Raw genomic sequence first — 17,507 nt, 5'->3', positions numbered from 1 at the left:
TATCAGAATACACTGACATCACACCTCATTATACTAGTAGAATTAATTCACACACAAAAATCTGTACACTATTCAAGCCGACCTTGGAATGCTTAGAAGGAAATAAAAATAGACTCTAAATCTGTATTCTTAAAAGACAACTTTGTTTATGCTATATTTCAAGATAACCTAATTAAGAGATGTACTAAGATTCTTTATTTAAATTTGAAGGATTATAAAGGGACTTACACTAAAATGATTTCAAAATTCAATTCACTGCTTATAAGTCCTGCATGTCAAAAACAATTATCTTGGATGTATAGTATTTCTAGAAGTATCTTTGCTCTTTTAGAACAGTGAATTTCTACTTTGGAAGCAGTAATTTAAAATTTCATTTAAAAATTCAGAAATCAAACATGTTCCAACAATTCTAACTAGCCAACAATGTTCCAAAATAATCTTATTTATTTATTATATATGCTGCTGCTGCTGCTAAGTCACTTCAGTTGTGTCTGACTCTGTGCGACCCCATAGATGGCAGCCCATCAGGCCCCCCGTCCCTGGGATTCTCCAGGCAAGAACACTGGAGTGGGTTGCCATTTCCTTCTCCAACGCATGAAAGTGAAAAGTGAAAGTGAAGTCACTCATATGCTATACTTGGCCAAAATTTTCTTGTTTTCTATTATTATGATCTATTTTTTGTTAACTCTTGATAGATTTTAACAACAAATATTTTTGCCTTCAGAACTTTTTTTCCGTAGTATTTCTCTATTCGAAATTAAGAACAAGTGTTTCCACACTGCAGGTTTACAGGATTCTTAGCCTACATGTGAAAGAGCAGCATTCCCACTATACCAGTCTCCCATTACCCCAGGATCCCCTGAGGAGGGCTGTTAGAAAGTTAAATCCTTGGGCTTCACTCTGGACTTACTGAATATGAATCCCCTGGAGGGCTTCAGAGATACTTGCATTTTAACAAGCTTTGGTAGCAATTCTCATCTTTTTTTAATTGGAAGATAATTGCTTTACAATCTTGTGTTGGTTTCTTCTATACAACAATGTGAATCAGTCGTAAGTATATATATGTCCCCTCTCTGTTGAACTGCCCTTCCATCTCCCACCCCATCCCACCCCTCTGGCTTCTCATGGAGCACTGGGTTGAGTTCCCTGTTTTATACAGAAACTTCCTACTAGTTGTCTACTTTACATATGGTAATGTATATGTTTCAATGCTTTATTAGCAGTTCTTCACTGTACTTGTGTGAGAACCACTGAGCTTACAGTCATTCAGATGCAAAGAACATAAGAAGCAAACATATCTAGATGACATATTGATTTCACATTTTAGCATATACAGTCAAAGAGCTTCATTAATTTGTCCAAGGTTAGTCAGTTAACTCTTGGCTGTGGCTCTAGGTGTTCAGACATCCAGTCTGAATTTACTTCAGACAACAAAACGTGGCTTCCTCTCTAGTTTCAATTTTGGGAATTTTGATTCCTTTTGAATAACTCAGGAGCACTTCCTCCATTTAGGGCTCCACTTGAGGTTTGGCTGGTTAGTACTCCCTGACACAGAAAGTCCAATACACTTAATAAGTATACACTAAAGAGAGAGAATTTCATTTAGTTTAGATTTGTGCTACTATGGTCACCAGTTTCAGATTTATGGGCAATTTATCCACTGTTGCTGAGTGTATATAATTAAAGCCTAATGTTTCCTTGATGCCTTCAATTAGAAGTGACAGCAATTGTTTTCTTGTCTATCAGGAAGAACAGTTAGAACTGGACATGGAACAACAGACTCGTTCCAAATAGGGAAAGGAGTACGTCAAGGCTGTATATTGTCACCCTGCTTATTTAACTTATATGCAGAGTACATCATGAGAAATATTGGACTGGATGAAACACAAGCTGGAATCAAGATTGCCAGGAGAAATATCAATAACTTTAGGTATGCAGATGACACCACCGTTATGGCAGAAAGTGAAGATCTAAAGAGCCTCTTGATGAAAGTGAAAGAGGAGAGTGAAAAAGTTGTCTTAAAACTCAACATTCAGAAAACTAAGATTATGGCATCTGGTCCCATCACTTCATGGCAAAATGCTGCGGAAAGAGTGGAAACAGTGACAGACTTTATTTTAGGGGGCTCCAAAATCACTGCAGATGGTGACTGTAGCCATGAAATTAAAAGACGCTTGCTCCTTAGAAGAAAAGTTATGACCAACCTAGACAGCATATTAAAAAGCAGAGACATTAGTTTGCTGACAAAGGTCCATCTAGTCAAAGCTATGATTTTTCCAGTAGTCATGTATGGGTGTGAGAGTTGGACTATAAAGAAAGCTGAGTGCTGAAGAATTCATGCTTTTGAACTGTGGTGTTGAAGAAGACTCTTGAGAGTCCCTTGGACTGCAAGGAGATCAAACAAGTCCATCCTAAAGGAAATCAGTCCTGAATATTCATTGGAAGGACTGATGCTGAAGCTGAAACTCCAATACTTTGGCCACTTGATGCAAAGAACTGATCATTTGAAAAGACCCTGATACTGGGAAAGATTGAAGGAGGAGAGAGGGATGACAGAGGATGAGGTGGTTGGATGGCATCACTGACTCAATGGACATGAGTTTGAGTAAACTCCAGGAGTTGGTGACGGACAGGGAGGCCTGGTGTGCTACAGTCCATGGGGTCACAAAGAGTCAGACACGACTGAGCTACTGAACTGAACTGATCATAAGTAGGCAAAGTGACAAAACATTCCAATTAATTTTTTATCAATGAAATAATTTTTTTTGTATCTGACATAAGTACATAAGTAAGGAGATACCTTCTATCAAAGAAAAAGTAGATTTTGCTATAGTTATGAATAACTTTCATATTTTGTATCTACATCTGACATTCAATTTATATACTGAAAAGAATAACATTTTTGGCAATCAAAATATTACTAATCAGTAATTCTTTCAAGCAGATAGAAGAGATTTCAACTTGAAAGTCAGTATATTGGAACACACATCAATAAAATTTATTTAAAAAATTAAAAACTCAGTGAGTTCCAAATCTCCATCTGAAACTAGGTACATTTTCAAACAGAACTTTATTCTACCCCAATCCACTGAAATAAGTCTAATATAATTAATTTTGGATCAGGGCTTCTAGATTTCTTAATGGCTTCTACTTGATTATTAGGTCTGGACTTCACACCTTATCACGAAAGTTAATAGGTGTCCTTATGTGAAAAAAAATCATATAAATGAATAATTTACAAGTAGCTTCAATGTGAATTTATTAGACCATAATGTCAAAAGTGTTACAGACTAGAGCTTTGTCCAAGATATAAAAGGTGCATTTGAACAGGTAAAATTACACTCAATCTACTGACCTATCTTAATTTTACAAATTTCAGACTTGACCATAATTTCAGAGTATATGGCTTGTCAATCAAGAATCATAGGTTCCTGATCCTCTCCTTCAATCTTAAAACCTTGGATTAAATTAAGCCTTACTATTAAATCAGACCAACTTTTTATGGCTTTGTATGGCCTTCTAGGGCTTCCATTGTGGCTCAGCTGGTTAAGAATCCGTCTGCAATGTGGAATACCTAGGTTCAATCCCTGGGTTGGGAAGATCCCCTGGAGAAGGAAAAGGCTACCCACTCTGGTATTCTGGCCTGGAGAATTCCATGGACTCTATAGTTCATGGGGTCACAAAGAGTTGGACACAATTGAGCAACTTTCATTCATTCATTCAATCATGGCCCTCTAAGGATTATAGTGGAGTTGCATGTTACTTCAGGGCTACATATTGAGGGGGGTAAGTAAGTAAAAATCATACTCAGTCAAAATATGCTTGGAATTCCCTTAGTTACAGCCCTCTCAGGAGCCTGACATTCTGTTCTTCCTTCAATATCAAAATGGGCTACGGAGTGCGAGGTTCTTGGTGATGAAGTTGTTGGCTTGCTTCTTTGAACCATATGATAATGAAAAATACCCACTGTGTCTTTAAACACTAGAGTCCCACTCAGTGCAGCAAAGGTGCCTGCGTTAAGGGGTACAAAGGACCAAGATCAAAGGACAAAGATACATTCAAGTCACCCTGGTGCTGTTTTTTAGAAGCAAAAGATTACTGACTGGTGAAAGGTGAGATCAGCTGCACAGTTTAAATTTGTTCTCTCCAACTCCCTTTTTTCTCCCAAATGTAGGCAATTTAATTTCTGTAAGCTCAATGAAAATATGAGAAGAATTTTCTTTTAAAAAATTAGATGTGCTTTTATTTGTTGTTGCTGTTGTTGTTTAGTCTCTCAGCCATATCTGGCTCTTTTGGGACTTCATGGTCTATAGCCCACGAGGCTCAGGTGTCCATGGGATTTCCCAGGCAAGAATACTGGAGTGGGTTGCATTTCCTACTCCAGCGGATATGCATTTATATCCTTAATTAATTTAGGTTGATAATATATTTCCTATTGTTAATGAATTACTGGCCAATATTTCTGACTTTATGTATTTTCAAAATTTTTGAAATGTATTACATGTGATTCTTCCTATTTCTCTTTTTGTTACTGAAAAGAAACTCAATTCATTTAGTGCAAAATAACAGGCAGTGCCAGAAGATGCTCAGGGAGATGAAGTAGAAATAATAGGTAAAAAAAATAGAGAAGAGTTATTCAGAAACATCTCTCCCTCATCTCATATTTTTTCTTAAGTAAATATGTTATAGTATTCTTCTGTAGATCCATTAGGAGAGGTTTGCCTATTTTATTTATTCTTTTGATGGGTGGAATCATAGAACATTTATTACCAAGTTTTTACCAGTACCAGTCTTATGACTTTGACTGGAACTAAGTAATTATAAGGTGGAAAATTCTTTTAAAATGAGGCACCAAGAGACTAACTCCTCAGCGTTCAGAGTGCTTAATGATAGATGTTAACATTTTATGCTGGGCATCCCCATAATTCTTTCTACAGCCACGTGGTTGACACTGACAAAGCCAATGGGGAGAAATGGCCAAAGTGGGCAATTACAATTCCCAGTAAAGTGGAAATTTCTGGCCTCAATTATCTCACAGTTCAGTCCAGCCTGTATGTATTGGAATCCTTTATTAGGTCCAGTGCTGTGTTGGGTGCTGTAGGAGACATGAAAATGAGTAAGATTAAGATTGCATTTCTACCTTTTAAAGAATTTATGTTCTTTCATGCCCCCTTTGTTGGTTCCTCCTTTATTCATCAACTTCATGTGGCAAAATTCAAATCACAGGAAAGAGTATATAATGAAAAGCAATACTCATTCTCCTCCTGTCCCTGTTCATGATCATTTCCCTGGAGACAAATATATTTATCAGTTGTTTAGATATTTTCTCTGAGATATTCTCTGTCTAAACAAACATACATGCATACAAATACTTTAAATAATTTTATGTAATGGAAAATCAGCATCATACCTCATTATGCCAAGCCATAGGCTGGTTCCTGGGATGTCTTCTATTTTCAATTTATGTTCTCTACACAGCTGATCTCATTCAGTCCACTGAATTTAAATGCTATCTATATGATAATAGCTCTCCAATCTGAGCTTCTAGCCATAACCTTTTCCTGGAATTTTTGGCTCATATATCCCTACCCACCCAGTATTTCTACCTGGAAGTCTGACAGGCACCTTAAACTTAAAATCTTTATTTACTGAAGAGTTTACCCCAACCAAACTCTATATTTCTCCCTACCCTAGCCTCTATCTCGTATGCCATCTTGCCTATCTCAAAAAGTGAGCACCAGCATCCATCAAACTGGTCAAACAAAAATTTAGGAAGTATCCTGGATTCATATCATTTTCTTTGCCTTCATTTCTAATCCATTACAAAGTAATTTGTCTCCCTTTGAAATGCTCTTTCCTTTCACTTTGGTGTAGCTGGTTCCCAGCTGTTTTGTTGCTATTCAGTCACTAAATCATGTCCGACTTCTTCTGACTCCATGGTCTGCAGCCCACCAAGCTCCTCTGTCCTTCACTATTTACTGGAGTTTGCTCAAATTCATGCCCATTGAGTCTGTGATCTGTCTAACCATCTCATCCTCTGCCGTGCCCTCCTCCTCCTGCCCTCAATCTTTCGCAGTTGTTTAGAGTTAAGTTTAACTGTCCCTTTTCCCAAGAAGCCTTACCTGGCCACTCAGTCCAGAACAAGGACCAGCTCTCTAAACTTGACAGACCACTCATCATCAACTGACTTTTTAATTTAATTATCAATTCATTCATTTTCTAGCTTAAGACACTACACTCTAAGCTCCATGAGAACTTTGCCTTGATTGATGCATCACTAGGTTTCTAACTACCTCAGTGCTTAGACTAACAGTTGCTGTTCAGATCAATGTGGAAAGCAGTCAATACATTTTTAAGTAAATGAATGAGTAAATGAGTACTTTAAGAGCCAAAATATACTGGCTTTGTCAAAATGTTTGTAACATCCATAACAGCGTATGGAAAAATTATAACGAACTTTTTGACCAACCCAACATTTTCAGTTAAAAACTGAACATTTGGAAGGTGATGGCTGATGAAACCAAGGTCTCTTCACAAAGACAATGGTTACTTAGCATGAAACCAACATGTACACTCCTGTTATTCTTATCAGTTTTGCTATATTTTACCTTCTGATATCCTATTTCTTTTGGCCTAGCACTCACCACTACTAACTTAATTTCCTGCATATCTCTTTGCTTAAACTCTATCTTGCTTACTAAACATTTAAGCTCTATGAGAGAAGTAATTTTCTCTCAGTTACTATTGACTTCCCAATCTAGGATAGTAACTTAAACATGAGATACTAAATTTTTTTTTTGTTGAATAAGTGAAGATAAAAGGTATGGGTGAAAGTGGTTGATTCAGGTCCTCTCAGCTTTCAGTGAAGAAATAAAAACAATCTTATCTAGAAAAAATGACCACCTATCCCAAGAAAATGTTTTCAGTGGGCCATACTGAATGGCTTACAGCATCTTAGTTGCCAGACCAGAGATTGAACCCAGGCCCAAGGCAGAGAAAGCATTGAGTTTTAACCACTGGGGAATTCCTCTGAGAAAACATTTTTGATCATCAATCTCATTAAATGTTCCTATAACTCAAATTCCTTTAGACCTTGGATTAGCCATTATAAACATTTTGCCTTGGTTTTGGTTTGTTGAAAAATGGGAGTTAAAGGAAATAAACAAACCAATTAAAATTATCTTTTTAGAGGAAGGCCAACTTGAGAATTCAGTAATTGCCACCAACTGATTATCATTCAGGGATAAGAAAGCACAAAGGGAAAGGTAAGAAGCATGGAAGAACAGAGTCTGAGAGGCAATTTTCATGCTCCTTAGGATAAGATGTTTCTTGTTTTATTGAATTTGTTAACAAAAGCTCTAAAGTCTAGGGAAATGCTACTGGGCAGCAAAAGTGAAGTTTTGATGCTCACAGGCCTAAGGAGAAATTAATAAAATGCAGTGGGGAAATTAAGTTGAACAAAAGTGCAATGAGCCATAGTTAAACAAATTAATTAAGCAGGTCTTGATATGTATATAACTGAGTTGCTGATGAATTAAAAATAAATCCAAGATTTTAAGCTAGTGTTTGGTATGCAACCAAACACCAAATGGTAACATGCAGAAAACTTGAAGTTTTCTTTAATACTCTTCTTTGACAAATTCCTTCCTCATTCATATGCATCATCACCTTTCTTTTTCCATTAATCTTAAAAAACCCCTATGCTTTCAGTAATATATAAAAGTCATGCTTTGCTTGATTCTCTTCTGCATTCTTTTCATGTCAACTTCAAAACCATGTAATTTTCTTGCACCCTCAATTACAGAAATATTCATTTCCCATAGTATGTCAACTGTTTATCAAGAAGTGGTTAAGATTAAGTAGCTTAGTACACCTGTGGCCTGGTCTGTGTGAGGCAGAAGAGGTGAGATATCAAAATGGCAGGCCGGAGCCAACGCAACACTGTAAAGCAATTATCCTTCAATTAACAAACAAACAAACAAAAATCCCCAGAAGGCCAGAAGTCACAGAGATTGAGTTTCAAACTCATCACTGAAGAGCTCTGAGATCATATACGAGTGACTTAGCTCCTGGAAGCCTCAGTTTCCTCAACTACAAAAATGTTGTGTGAATTAAATATCTTTGGAAATTCCTTGGAACGATATATGTCAGAGAAACTTCTCAATAAAATGGGAGCATTAACAGTACAAAGAAGTTTGTCACTTGATGCGTTTTGATTGTCAAAATTGCTTGCTTGGAACCCTAAACATACATTTCCATCAAAAATGTTTTAAAAAATAATGAAATGGTTAGTGGAAGGTAGATTTCTAGACTAGTGTCCCAAACCTTCATTTATAATATCATTATTTCAGTTGAGAATTGTCCTAATAGTTCTCTAGGTGAGGTGGCTAGTTCATCCTGGTTTTCTGTCAATGTTCCTGGTTTCAGCACTGAATATCCCTCATCCTGTGAGACGTTTCATTCCCAAACTAACTCAAGATTCCGTCATTTGGAACCTAACCATCAGTCATTCACTCATTCATGTTTCTGCAGTAGCAGGTACATCCTTAGGCTGTGGAGATATGGAGACAATTTACTTTTAATAAACTCAGAGCCTAGCAGACGAGACCAATAAGGGACAAATGTCCATAAGCCCTGAGCAAGATGCTAAACATAGAGGTTGGCACAGAATGCCAGGAACCACAGGCTTCCCGGGTGGCTCAATGGTGAGGAATCCTCCTGCCAATGCAGAAAACTCAGGAGATAAAGGTTTGATCCTTGGGTTGGGAAGCTCCCCTTGGAGAAGGAAATGTCAACCCACTCCAGTATTCTTGGCTGGGAAATCTCATGGACAGAGGAGTCTGGCGGGGGGCTACAGTCCATGGGATTGCAAAGAGTAGGACAGGATTGAACAACTGAGCAAAGATGTACCCATGCCAGGAACCACAGCGTTTGGGCACCTCACACAGACTCAGATGAAGGAAAGTTGGTGAACACTAAACTGGAACTTGAATTAAGTTTGCACCTCAAATCAAAACCTTCTACTTCATTCTTCTGGGCATTTTTCATGTTTTAGTTCAGTATTACTTAAATATACATATTAAAATGCCATATCTTTAGATTCATTTTGGTCATCATCTAAATGGATTTTGACTAACTTCTGATCTGCATGTAATTTGTATGCATTGTCAGCAATATCTGAATCTAAAGGATTATAAATCCTTAATTTTATAGCAGTTCTTCCCACTCTGGAGAGACAGCCAAGAATCTACTTTTAAGAACATGACTAGCCTACTTGATTTTGCATTATTAGCAATTCATTGCACAAAGGAAATTATTGGAACAACATGTTACATTGAAAATAAAGCAACAGTTACAGTAAATACTACTACTCTCTCTATGATATTATAGTGGTTGTCCTAAAGTCAGCAAGTTACACATGTTACCAAAAGCTTGTTATCAAGGAATTGGAATTCTATTCTTTAAGCTTCAGTAACTTCTAAAGTCTTCCTGAACATGCCTCTATCATCACAGCAAAGGCTGCAGTAAGATGATAAGACACTGGCTTCTTATAAAACAGAAAGCTCTGGTGGAACATGTAGGAACCTGAAGACTCAGTTCTCCTCCTGGAGCAAGAAGCAGATTTTTCATGAACTCTGAAGGTGAGAGGGGACTTATTCTTAGACACACTGGAAGTTCCATGGTGGGCAGTGAAGTGAGTCACTTAGTCGTGTCTGACTCTTGCGGCCTCATAGACTGTAGCCCGCCCGACTCCTCTTCCTCTGTCCATGGAATTTTCTGGACAAGAATACTGGAGTGGGTTGATCTATATGACCCACTGCTGCTCTCCCAGCACTTGGGACATAACCGATGCACAAAATGGTTGAGTAAGACATTTAAATGTCTTCACTCTGTATTTCCAACAAATGATCATCCAGTCTCTGAAAAACCCTACAGACTGAAAAATCCTCTTTGCATTCATGAAAATTGGTAAACCTCTTTGACACCAGCAGGTGATGCAGCTTAAGTTTCGAAGTCAGTTAGTTACAACCCAGGCCCAAACCACACATTGTATTTATGTAGCACAGATCAGTTAGGGTCATCACATTCCTCAGCCTCCGACTAGACCTCTAATCCTGGTTGGTAACCTCTGACATATTTATAGGAATTTGCTAAGACTGTTCATGTGATTAAACATAAAACATCCTTGTTACTGTGAAGATATGTCATATCATGATTTCTGAAGACTATGAACCAATAGCATCAATTTATAGATTCATCCATCACCATCATCAATCTTAAGCCCCATCGTGATTAGAAGTAGGTCAGATGATTATCGTATGGACTACAAAGATTCCTAGTCATTTTGAGCAAACATAGAAAAATATGACAATTCCCTCATCTGAGCATTTTGGTGTATTTTTTTTTAACACGTGTATATTTGTTCATGTATACCCAGTCAACACACCTTACACATTCAAAACTCAATGGAAGAGTACAAGCAACACGTCTTCACAAAGTTTTTAAATGTTTTGCATTATTCTCTTTTACCTTTGAAGTTTGCTACACCAACTGCAGTTGAAGCCAATCTGAGAGGATACACAGGGGCCGCAACCATTGAATTGGAGACACGCTAGGAAACAGGAGAGAATGGATGCATCAAGGCTAATTGGCAGCATGAAGAGGAGAGGGAAAAAAAAGATAACTCCACTAACATTGAAATCACCCACGCATCCCCATATATATGCAGGATCCAGAGACCCATGCATAAATAGACCAGATCATCAAACTTGCAAATTGTTTCCCCACCCAGTTTTGTTTCCATGTTAACTTACTAGGCAGTGGGGTCATCTCCACTGCTGAAATATTGGTGATTTTTGACATCTGTAGTTCCACTCGGTGGTATTCATAAATTGTTCTTCTTCGAACATCTGGAAAAACAAAAAATAGAAAAAAAATCCCCTTTCAACATTTTTTCACTTATAAAAAAACTGCACTTTAATAGTGAATGTAGAGTTACATGCTTTTCACGTGATGGGACTTTAAAATAAAAAATTTAAATAATCAAAGCCTGTAAAAAGATTGAGTATCAAAATCTGAAACTCAGTGACCATGTACCAGAAATCTTTTCATCAGGAAATTGAAAATGTTGATTAGGGTCTCAGATTTCTCACTTATTTAACAGGGTTCAAATCTATTTTCAAACCCAGTGTATACTTAAGATAATTTCTTGATAGATTTATACATTTTGAAAGAACTTGACATATGAAATCAAGAAGGTAAGATAATCCCACTTCTCTGAAGCTAAAGTGAGTCCTTTAGGAATGGGTAGCAATCAAAATTTTTTCATAGCATAAATACACCCGGTTTAGCTAGAATAAGAGTCTGTTTTAAAGGTTTAGGGTAAGTTTCTGTAATAAAATTGAAGACACAACTTAAATCATTAAATCAATATTGCTATTTATTAAATATACAGTGTCATATCCAATGAAGGCTAATAATTAACACTTATATTGCATGTAGGAATTTATAATAATTCATCAGCAAATCCAGCCATGTTCCTGAAGAATAGGTTAGATGAAAACTTTGAGAAGAACTTTAATAAGTAAAAATCAGATAAATACAAGCAAGTATATCTTATACCAAAACAAGACACTGATGATATGTATTCAAAATCTACTTTAAAAAAAGACCTGAGCCTTATACTTATTAGCTTGCCTGACTTTGGTAAGTATAAAGAGAAATGTAATATTATCAGCATTTTACCTAGCTCTTGGAATGGTTACAATAACAGGAATGCATTTCTTGATACTATGATACCTATCAGGAATTATTTGACAGGCTATAAATTATATTTAAAACATTGATTTTAGGAAGTCATATGTCATAGTGTTAACAAAAAAATTTATGCATTTGAACAGTCTGGTTCAAATCCTAGTGTTGCTACTAGGTATGTCATGACCTTGAGCTCTTGTTATCCTTTCTGTCCTTCACTTTTCTCATCTATAAAATAGAGATAATAGTACCTATATCACAGAGTTGTTTTGAGGATTAAGATGAGATAGTAAATGAAAGTTGCTTAGAATAATCCCTTTCACACAGTAGGTGTTCAGAAAATGTCAGACATAATTTTTGTCTAATTTCAATATGGCAACCATAGATCATACTGCATGTAATGATCTAATTCCTATAGATTTAGGCCCTGAAATTAGGCTTCTGGGATTTTGTCTCCCATTTTATATTAGGGAAGGTTAAATTTTGATTGAAGTCAACAGACCCAACAATGATGCCCTCTAGGACATGAAGCAGGAGTGTGGTAACTCAGAAGACAGAAAGCTGTCCGTTAGTAACCACGATCAGGAAATGTAGATATCCACACATCTGGGAGGGAAGTCAAATATTTACTCACAACCTACACACACTTCCTTTTCTCTCCACACATATTCTTTCACCCACTTCTGATTATTCTCCATGAAGTTCTACAGCAGAAGAGGAAGGGGAGGGAGTAGCCCAAAATGAACTCTGTGGGGACTGGGGATGCATATAGAGCCCTTCACTGAATACACCTTCAGGTTTCTCAGATTAGGAAAAACTGCTTAGAAATCCAATTCACATCTTTTTGGCATAAACAAAAGATGCATATATAATTTTCAAGTGAAATTTTATCCAACATTAGTGAAAATGCTAATTTCATGGTATTTAGTAAGGTGTCTTGATATACATGAATCATGTCTTCTCTCTCTCTTTTTAACTTTTAAGGCATATGAAACCATCACTCAGCTTCTGCCTAAATGGTATACATTCCTATATACTGGTTTCCTATACATTTTGCTAAACAATTTAGCTCTCAGAAATAAATAAATAACATGGACTTGCCCTGGGATCACTGTGATGGGGCTTTATGAGCCTTCTTCATCCTAAAATTTGCATAGTATCTATCATATTAGTAGGTGCTTAAAATACTAGTTTTCTTTTAATTTCATACTGTACTTTGAAAAGCTCAAACAATGGGCATGACAGTGAAGCCTCTGGGAGTTTATTATTGATGAAGCAGATGGGGTAAGGGGAAGGAGTGACCTTTTTTGACCTTTTTCTATCACCTGCTCAGACACCTCCAACAATTGGGAGGAGATGAATTTAACAAAACCAAAATCAATAAGAATGAGTTTTGTTTGATGACCTGCCAATTAATGACAGCTTCCAAATGGTCATTTCTGTTGTATTTCAGACATCTCCCTGTCAAAAACAAGTAATTAGGAATGCATTTACTGGTAGCTCCTGCCAGTGCTAGAAACTTTCATTTGATTCCAGAAATGTATTTCACTCATGTGTCTTCTTAGGAAGCTAGCCAAAATAATGGTGAACCAAACATTCTGTCTTGTTGTGATGCAGCTTCAACTGTTTTATTACATCTTTACAAAACCAAGATCAACTATAATACCCATGAAGGGCTTTAAATTTTTTTAAATGAAATGAAATAAATCTCTCAGCAGCTAACACATAGAGAATAAAATTCAATAATCAAAATCTTAAGGCAATATGATTCAAAGCATAACCATCAAATTACACTTTTTTAGATATTTTAAACAATATCAGCGGGAGGGACTGAGTGATCATATGGAAGCACCAGGAATTCTCTCCAATCAATATCCATTCTAGCTCAAATGGAAACAGTTTAATGAGTACCCTGTGGCATGATTAGCAATGATCTAGTTTATTTGTCTGCTTGAAAACTAACATTTACAGAGAGAATGTATGAGTTATTTCCTAAATTTCCTAAATTGTCTGATTCTTACATTTATATAAATATTTTAATATCTTGTCTGAATTGTCAAGTAAATGATTAGCTAACACGTTCTTATCTATGTGTTGCAATGCTTAATGACTGGTCCCTGAAGATTATTTATTTTCTTTTCTAGTCCCAACTGGGCCTAGCACACAGCACCATCTTGTGAGAGTACTCTTTAATGTAAATATCATATATTGCAAAACTCAATGACAAGTTCATTCCCAGCATTAAGACTCGGAAAAAAAAGACTCTTGAGTGAAAAAGTGCACTATTACAGAAGTCATAAGCTTCCCACACAAAAATCCAATACATGAAAAGAATTAGCCGGTTGGAGCTGTGAAATAAAGCATCTACAATAGAAGATACTTCTGCCTCAAACATTTACAAATATTTATTTATTCTTATTTATTTAACTGCACTAGGTCTTAGCTGTGGCATGTGAATACTTCGTTGCAGCATATGGATCCAGTTCCCTGACCAGAGATCGAACTCAGGCCCCTGGCACTGGGAGCACAGAGTCCTAGTCACTGGATCACCAGGGAAATCCCTGCCTCAAATGGTTTAAAATTCTCTCTATAGTTCTAATCCTATTAAACAATAATATAAGTTAGCACTGAACAAGGCAACATAAAATTTAGGTGACCATGAGGTGCTAATCTGAACCTCTCAGATTTTCCTCTCATTATTCTTTTGTGTTCATAAAAATTCTAAAAAAAATTTCAATTATGTCAAAATTAATCAGTGATTTCTAATATCTAAAAAATTCTTGTTTTTTGCTTCTTTTGAAAAATCAACATCAATCAAATAGGGTATGGGAGAACCATATGTATTAAAGCAATAAAATATCACTTTGCATAATGCTTTCTATCTTTGAAGAGTTTTATGAGCGGTGACTTGATGGGGAAAATGTCATGATTTCTATTTCTGCTTCCTTTTGTTGAGCCTGGAGTGAGCTAGTATGTACTTGACAACGGAGTGCCTAATGAAGCTGTGCAGTAAAGAGAAGCAATTTTATCTTCTGTAAAAATGAATAATTTTGAAGTGTTTTTCATTTTGAGGAGAGACAAGGTAAGATGACACAATTTACTGAAGGGTTTGTAGATCGATCCGTCATTAAATGAATGAGAAAAGTCCTGATAACTTTGAAAATAATAGATGAGGTTCAGGTCTTCTGAAAAAGCTTTAATTGCAGTGTATAAAAATTAAGGAAAAATATTGTCAACATGTTCTTTCATTTTAGTTACTAAGTAATTATAATAGATGTGTCCTACTACCAAATCCAAAATTATACACATTTTTTTATGGGCAAAATCAGTTAAAGCAGAATGCTTAAATTTGAAAATGTAATACTGAATCATTTCTAAAATCCTAAAGCCTTTCAAAAGGCAAAGAAGAAGTAAAAAGTAGGTTAATATAAATATTATACTTGAAATTTAATATTTTATTTCAACACATACATATGGTTCATTGTCATTCTATTCAATATGGTAACCATGAGTCATACATAACTCTTACAATTGAAATTAATTTAATCCAATTAAAAATTCAATTCCCCAGTCACATTTCAAGTGCATGGTAGTCACGTATGGCTAGTAAGTCCATACTGGACAATTCAGGTTTAAAACATTTCAACAGCACAGAAAGTTCTATTGAATAGTATTGGTCTATGCTGTTATTATTATTATTATTTTTTAGAATTAAAGCTTAAGGTATTTTGTATAATAAAAGTGCATCTCTGTTTCTGTTTAAGTTACATTTTTTTTTAGTCTGTGCACATCATTTTGATCAAGCTCTTTGAAAAATTGCTGCCTATTCTGTAATTTCATAAGGAAACCATGTATGGTAAACTATATACAGTGCTAAAGAGTTCCCTAAATCTCTAAGTATTTTTAAAATACATTTGCTTCCCAAATTATTTTTGAAAATGCTGTTTCTCATTGAGCTGTGAATAATAATAACCAACAAAGTGAAGGCACAAACAGTGTCAGTATATTTAAAATAGTAGATGCCGATGAGAAAGGGACTGGTGTTATGAAAGAGCCAGTTAATGTATGTTGGTAGGAAGAAAAAAGTGGAGTATTCTAAGGGATTGAGAAATTGTCATTATTTTAACTTGTAGTAGAACAATTTCAAGTTAGGTCAGCTGCTTTCCAGATTAGTTTCTAGTACAGGAATTCTACATGCAGTTGTAACTTTGACGTTACTGAAATGACATAGCTTTGAATTTCCAAATAAGCCAACCATGGAGACACGAGTGGACTTTCAGCATTTCTTGCTGGAAATGTTATGCTCATTAAGCTCAGAAGGTGAAGGAAAAGGTGAGGGATGATGGGGAAAGTCAGCACTCTGGAGACTGACTGAAATTCAAAATGTTAAATGGGAGGAGAGAAACAAACAAGTATGAACGGTATCAGTGAGCACTGTCCATTTATCCAAGACCTCTACGTACTGTGTAAAAGGATCTGGAGGGACATAAGCTGAGACTGAGAAACAATTATTCAGTAGAGCTACTTAGCAAGAACGTATGGCAATTATACATGATCTATGAATAGATGACAATGTTAGAACTTTCTGGTAATCACAAGAATATTAGAGCAACAATGAAATACCATGTTCCGCATATCAAATCTGTGAAGTTTAAAAAATGATAATATTGTCTGAGAGCATTTGGGGAAAAAGGGTATGTAATATGATGCTGCCAGGGGAGTAAATTGTTACAGCCTTTATAGAAAACAATTTGTCAATGTACATAAAAATCCATTAACATTTAAGGGTTGCATATTCACTTTTTATGAATTAGATATGTGTAAACATTTAAAAAGAGGATGTTCAGTACTGTTGTTTTACTGATAATTAACATGAAAAGCAACCTACATGACAAACCAGTACAGAAACAAATTATATAAATTATGAAACAAAGGAATTTGTTGCAGCTATTGATGACCACATTTAGACAGGTATTTAGCAGTGTAGAAAAAAAAAATGTTGTATATAAGAAAAACAGGCGCTAAACATATTTACAGGATAATACCAATTTTCTTCCTGTGTGTGTTTGTATACACTATAAACAAAATACTGGATGACGATACAAGGAAATATTGATTGTTATCTCTCTGTAGTAGATTTATGGGCACTTTAATTTCCTTCTTTGGGTTTTCTATTATTTTAAAAATTCCCTTGAATTAATATGGACTGTGCTCATAATCCCAAGTATGTTTTTACCTCATATTTCTATAATTTATAAACAAGTTCCCTACATGTAGACCTATTTTTCACATCTGTTCCTTTGGGGACCGAACTGACTTATCTCTGTGGCTTTTGTTCTAAGTTCTATAAAATATTTTATGAAAAACAGAAGGTAATGCAGACATATACAACCAACAGACAATACAAAAGGTTAACAAACAAATGATGTCATAATCAGAAAGAATGAGTTTCAGAGACAGTGTCAAAGTGTCCTTGAGTGGAAATTCCCTGTGGCCTCACTCTTCAGGGCACTGGGTCTGGGTATGGACACCTCAGTCAGAACTACTGTCTTTTTAAAGTAGCAATGTTGATTCTGATGAATAAACATACATGCAAATACAAATACAGTGTTCCTTTGTGCCAGGTACCACATGCTATACACACATTGTATCTTTAGATACCAAGATGGTCATTTTGCACATAAAGAAAGTTATAGAAATTAAATAAAATGTTCAAGGTCTCATAGCCAGTATTCACATGACAATATCCCTTA

The 17,507-nt window shown here is 35.8% G+C and overlaps 1 protein-coding gene across 7 annotated transcripts in view; it reads right to left on the bottom strand.

Annotated features, from left to right (window-relative positions):
• The window catches only part of PLXDC2 (plexin domain containing 2), a 430,201-nt gene that overhangs the window by 92,713 nt on the left and 319,981 nt on the right, over window positions 1-17,507 (bottom strand). For all 7 annotated transcript variants that reach the window (XM_005214189.5, NM_001077928.1, XM_015473986.3 and 4 more), the window contains 2 exons: window positions 10,815-10,910; window positions 10,531-10,612 (listed from right to left, as the gene is read on the bottom strand). In XM_005214189.5, the coding sequence (XP_005214246.1) occupies window positions 10,531-10,612; window positions 10,815-10,910 (178 nt within the window). The remainder of the gene's footprint in view (window positions 1-10,530; window positions 10,613-10,814; window positions 10,911-17,507) is intronic.

The sequence above is a fragment of the Bos taurus genome, chromosome 13 (genome assembly GCF_002263795.3).
Source record: "Bos taurus isolate L1 Dominette 01449 registration number 42190680 breed Hereford chromosome 13, ARS-UCD2.0, whole genome shotgun sequence".
NCBI classification, from domain to species: Eukaryota; Metazoa; Chordata; class Mammalia; order Artiodactyla; family Bovidae; genus Bos; species Bos taurus.
Note: the sequence above shows the minus strand (reverse complement) of the source record. Positions and strands in the feature narration are given on the sequence as shown.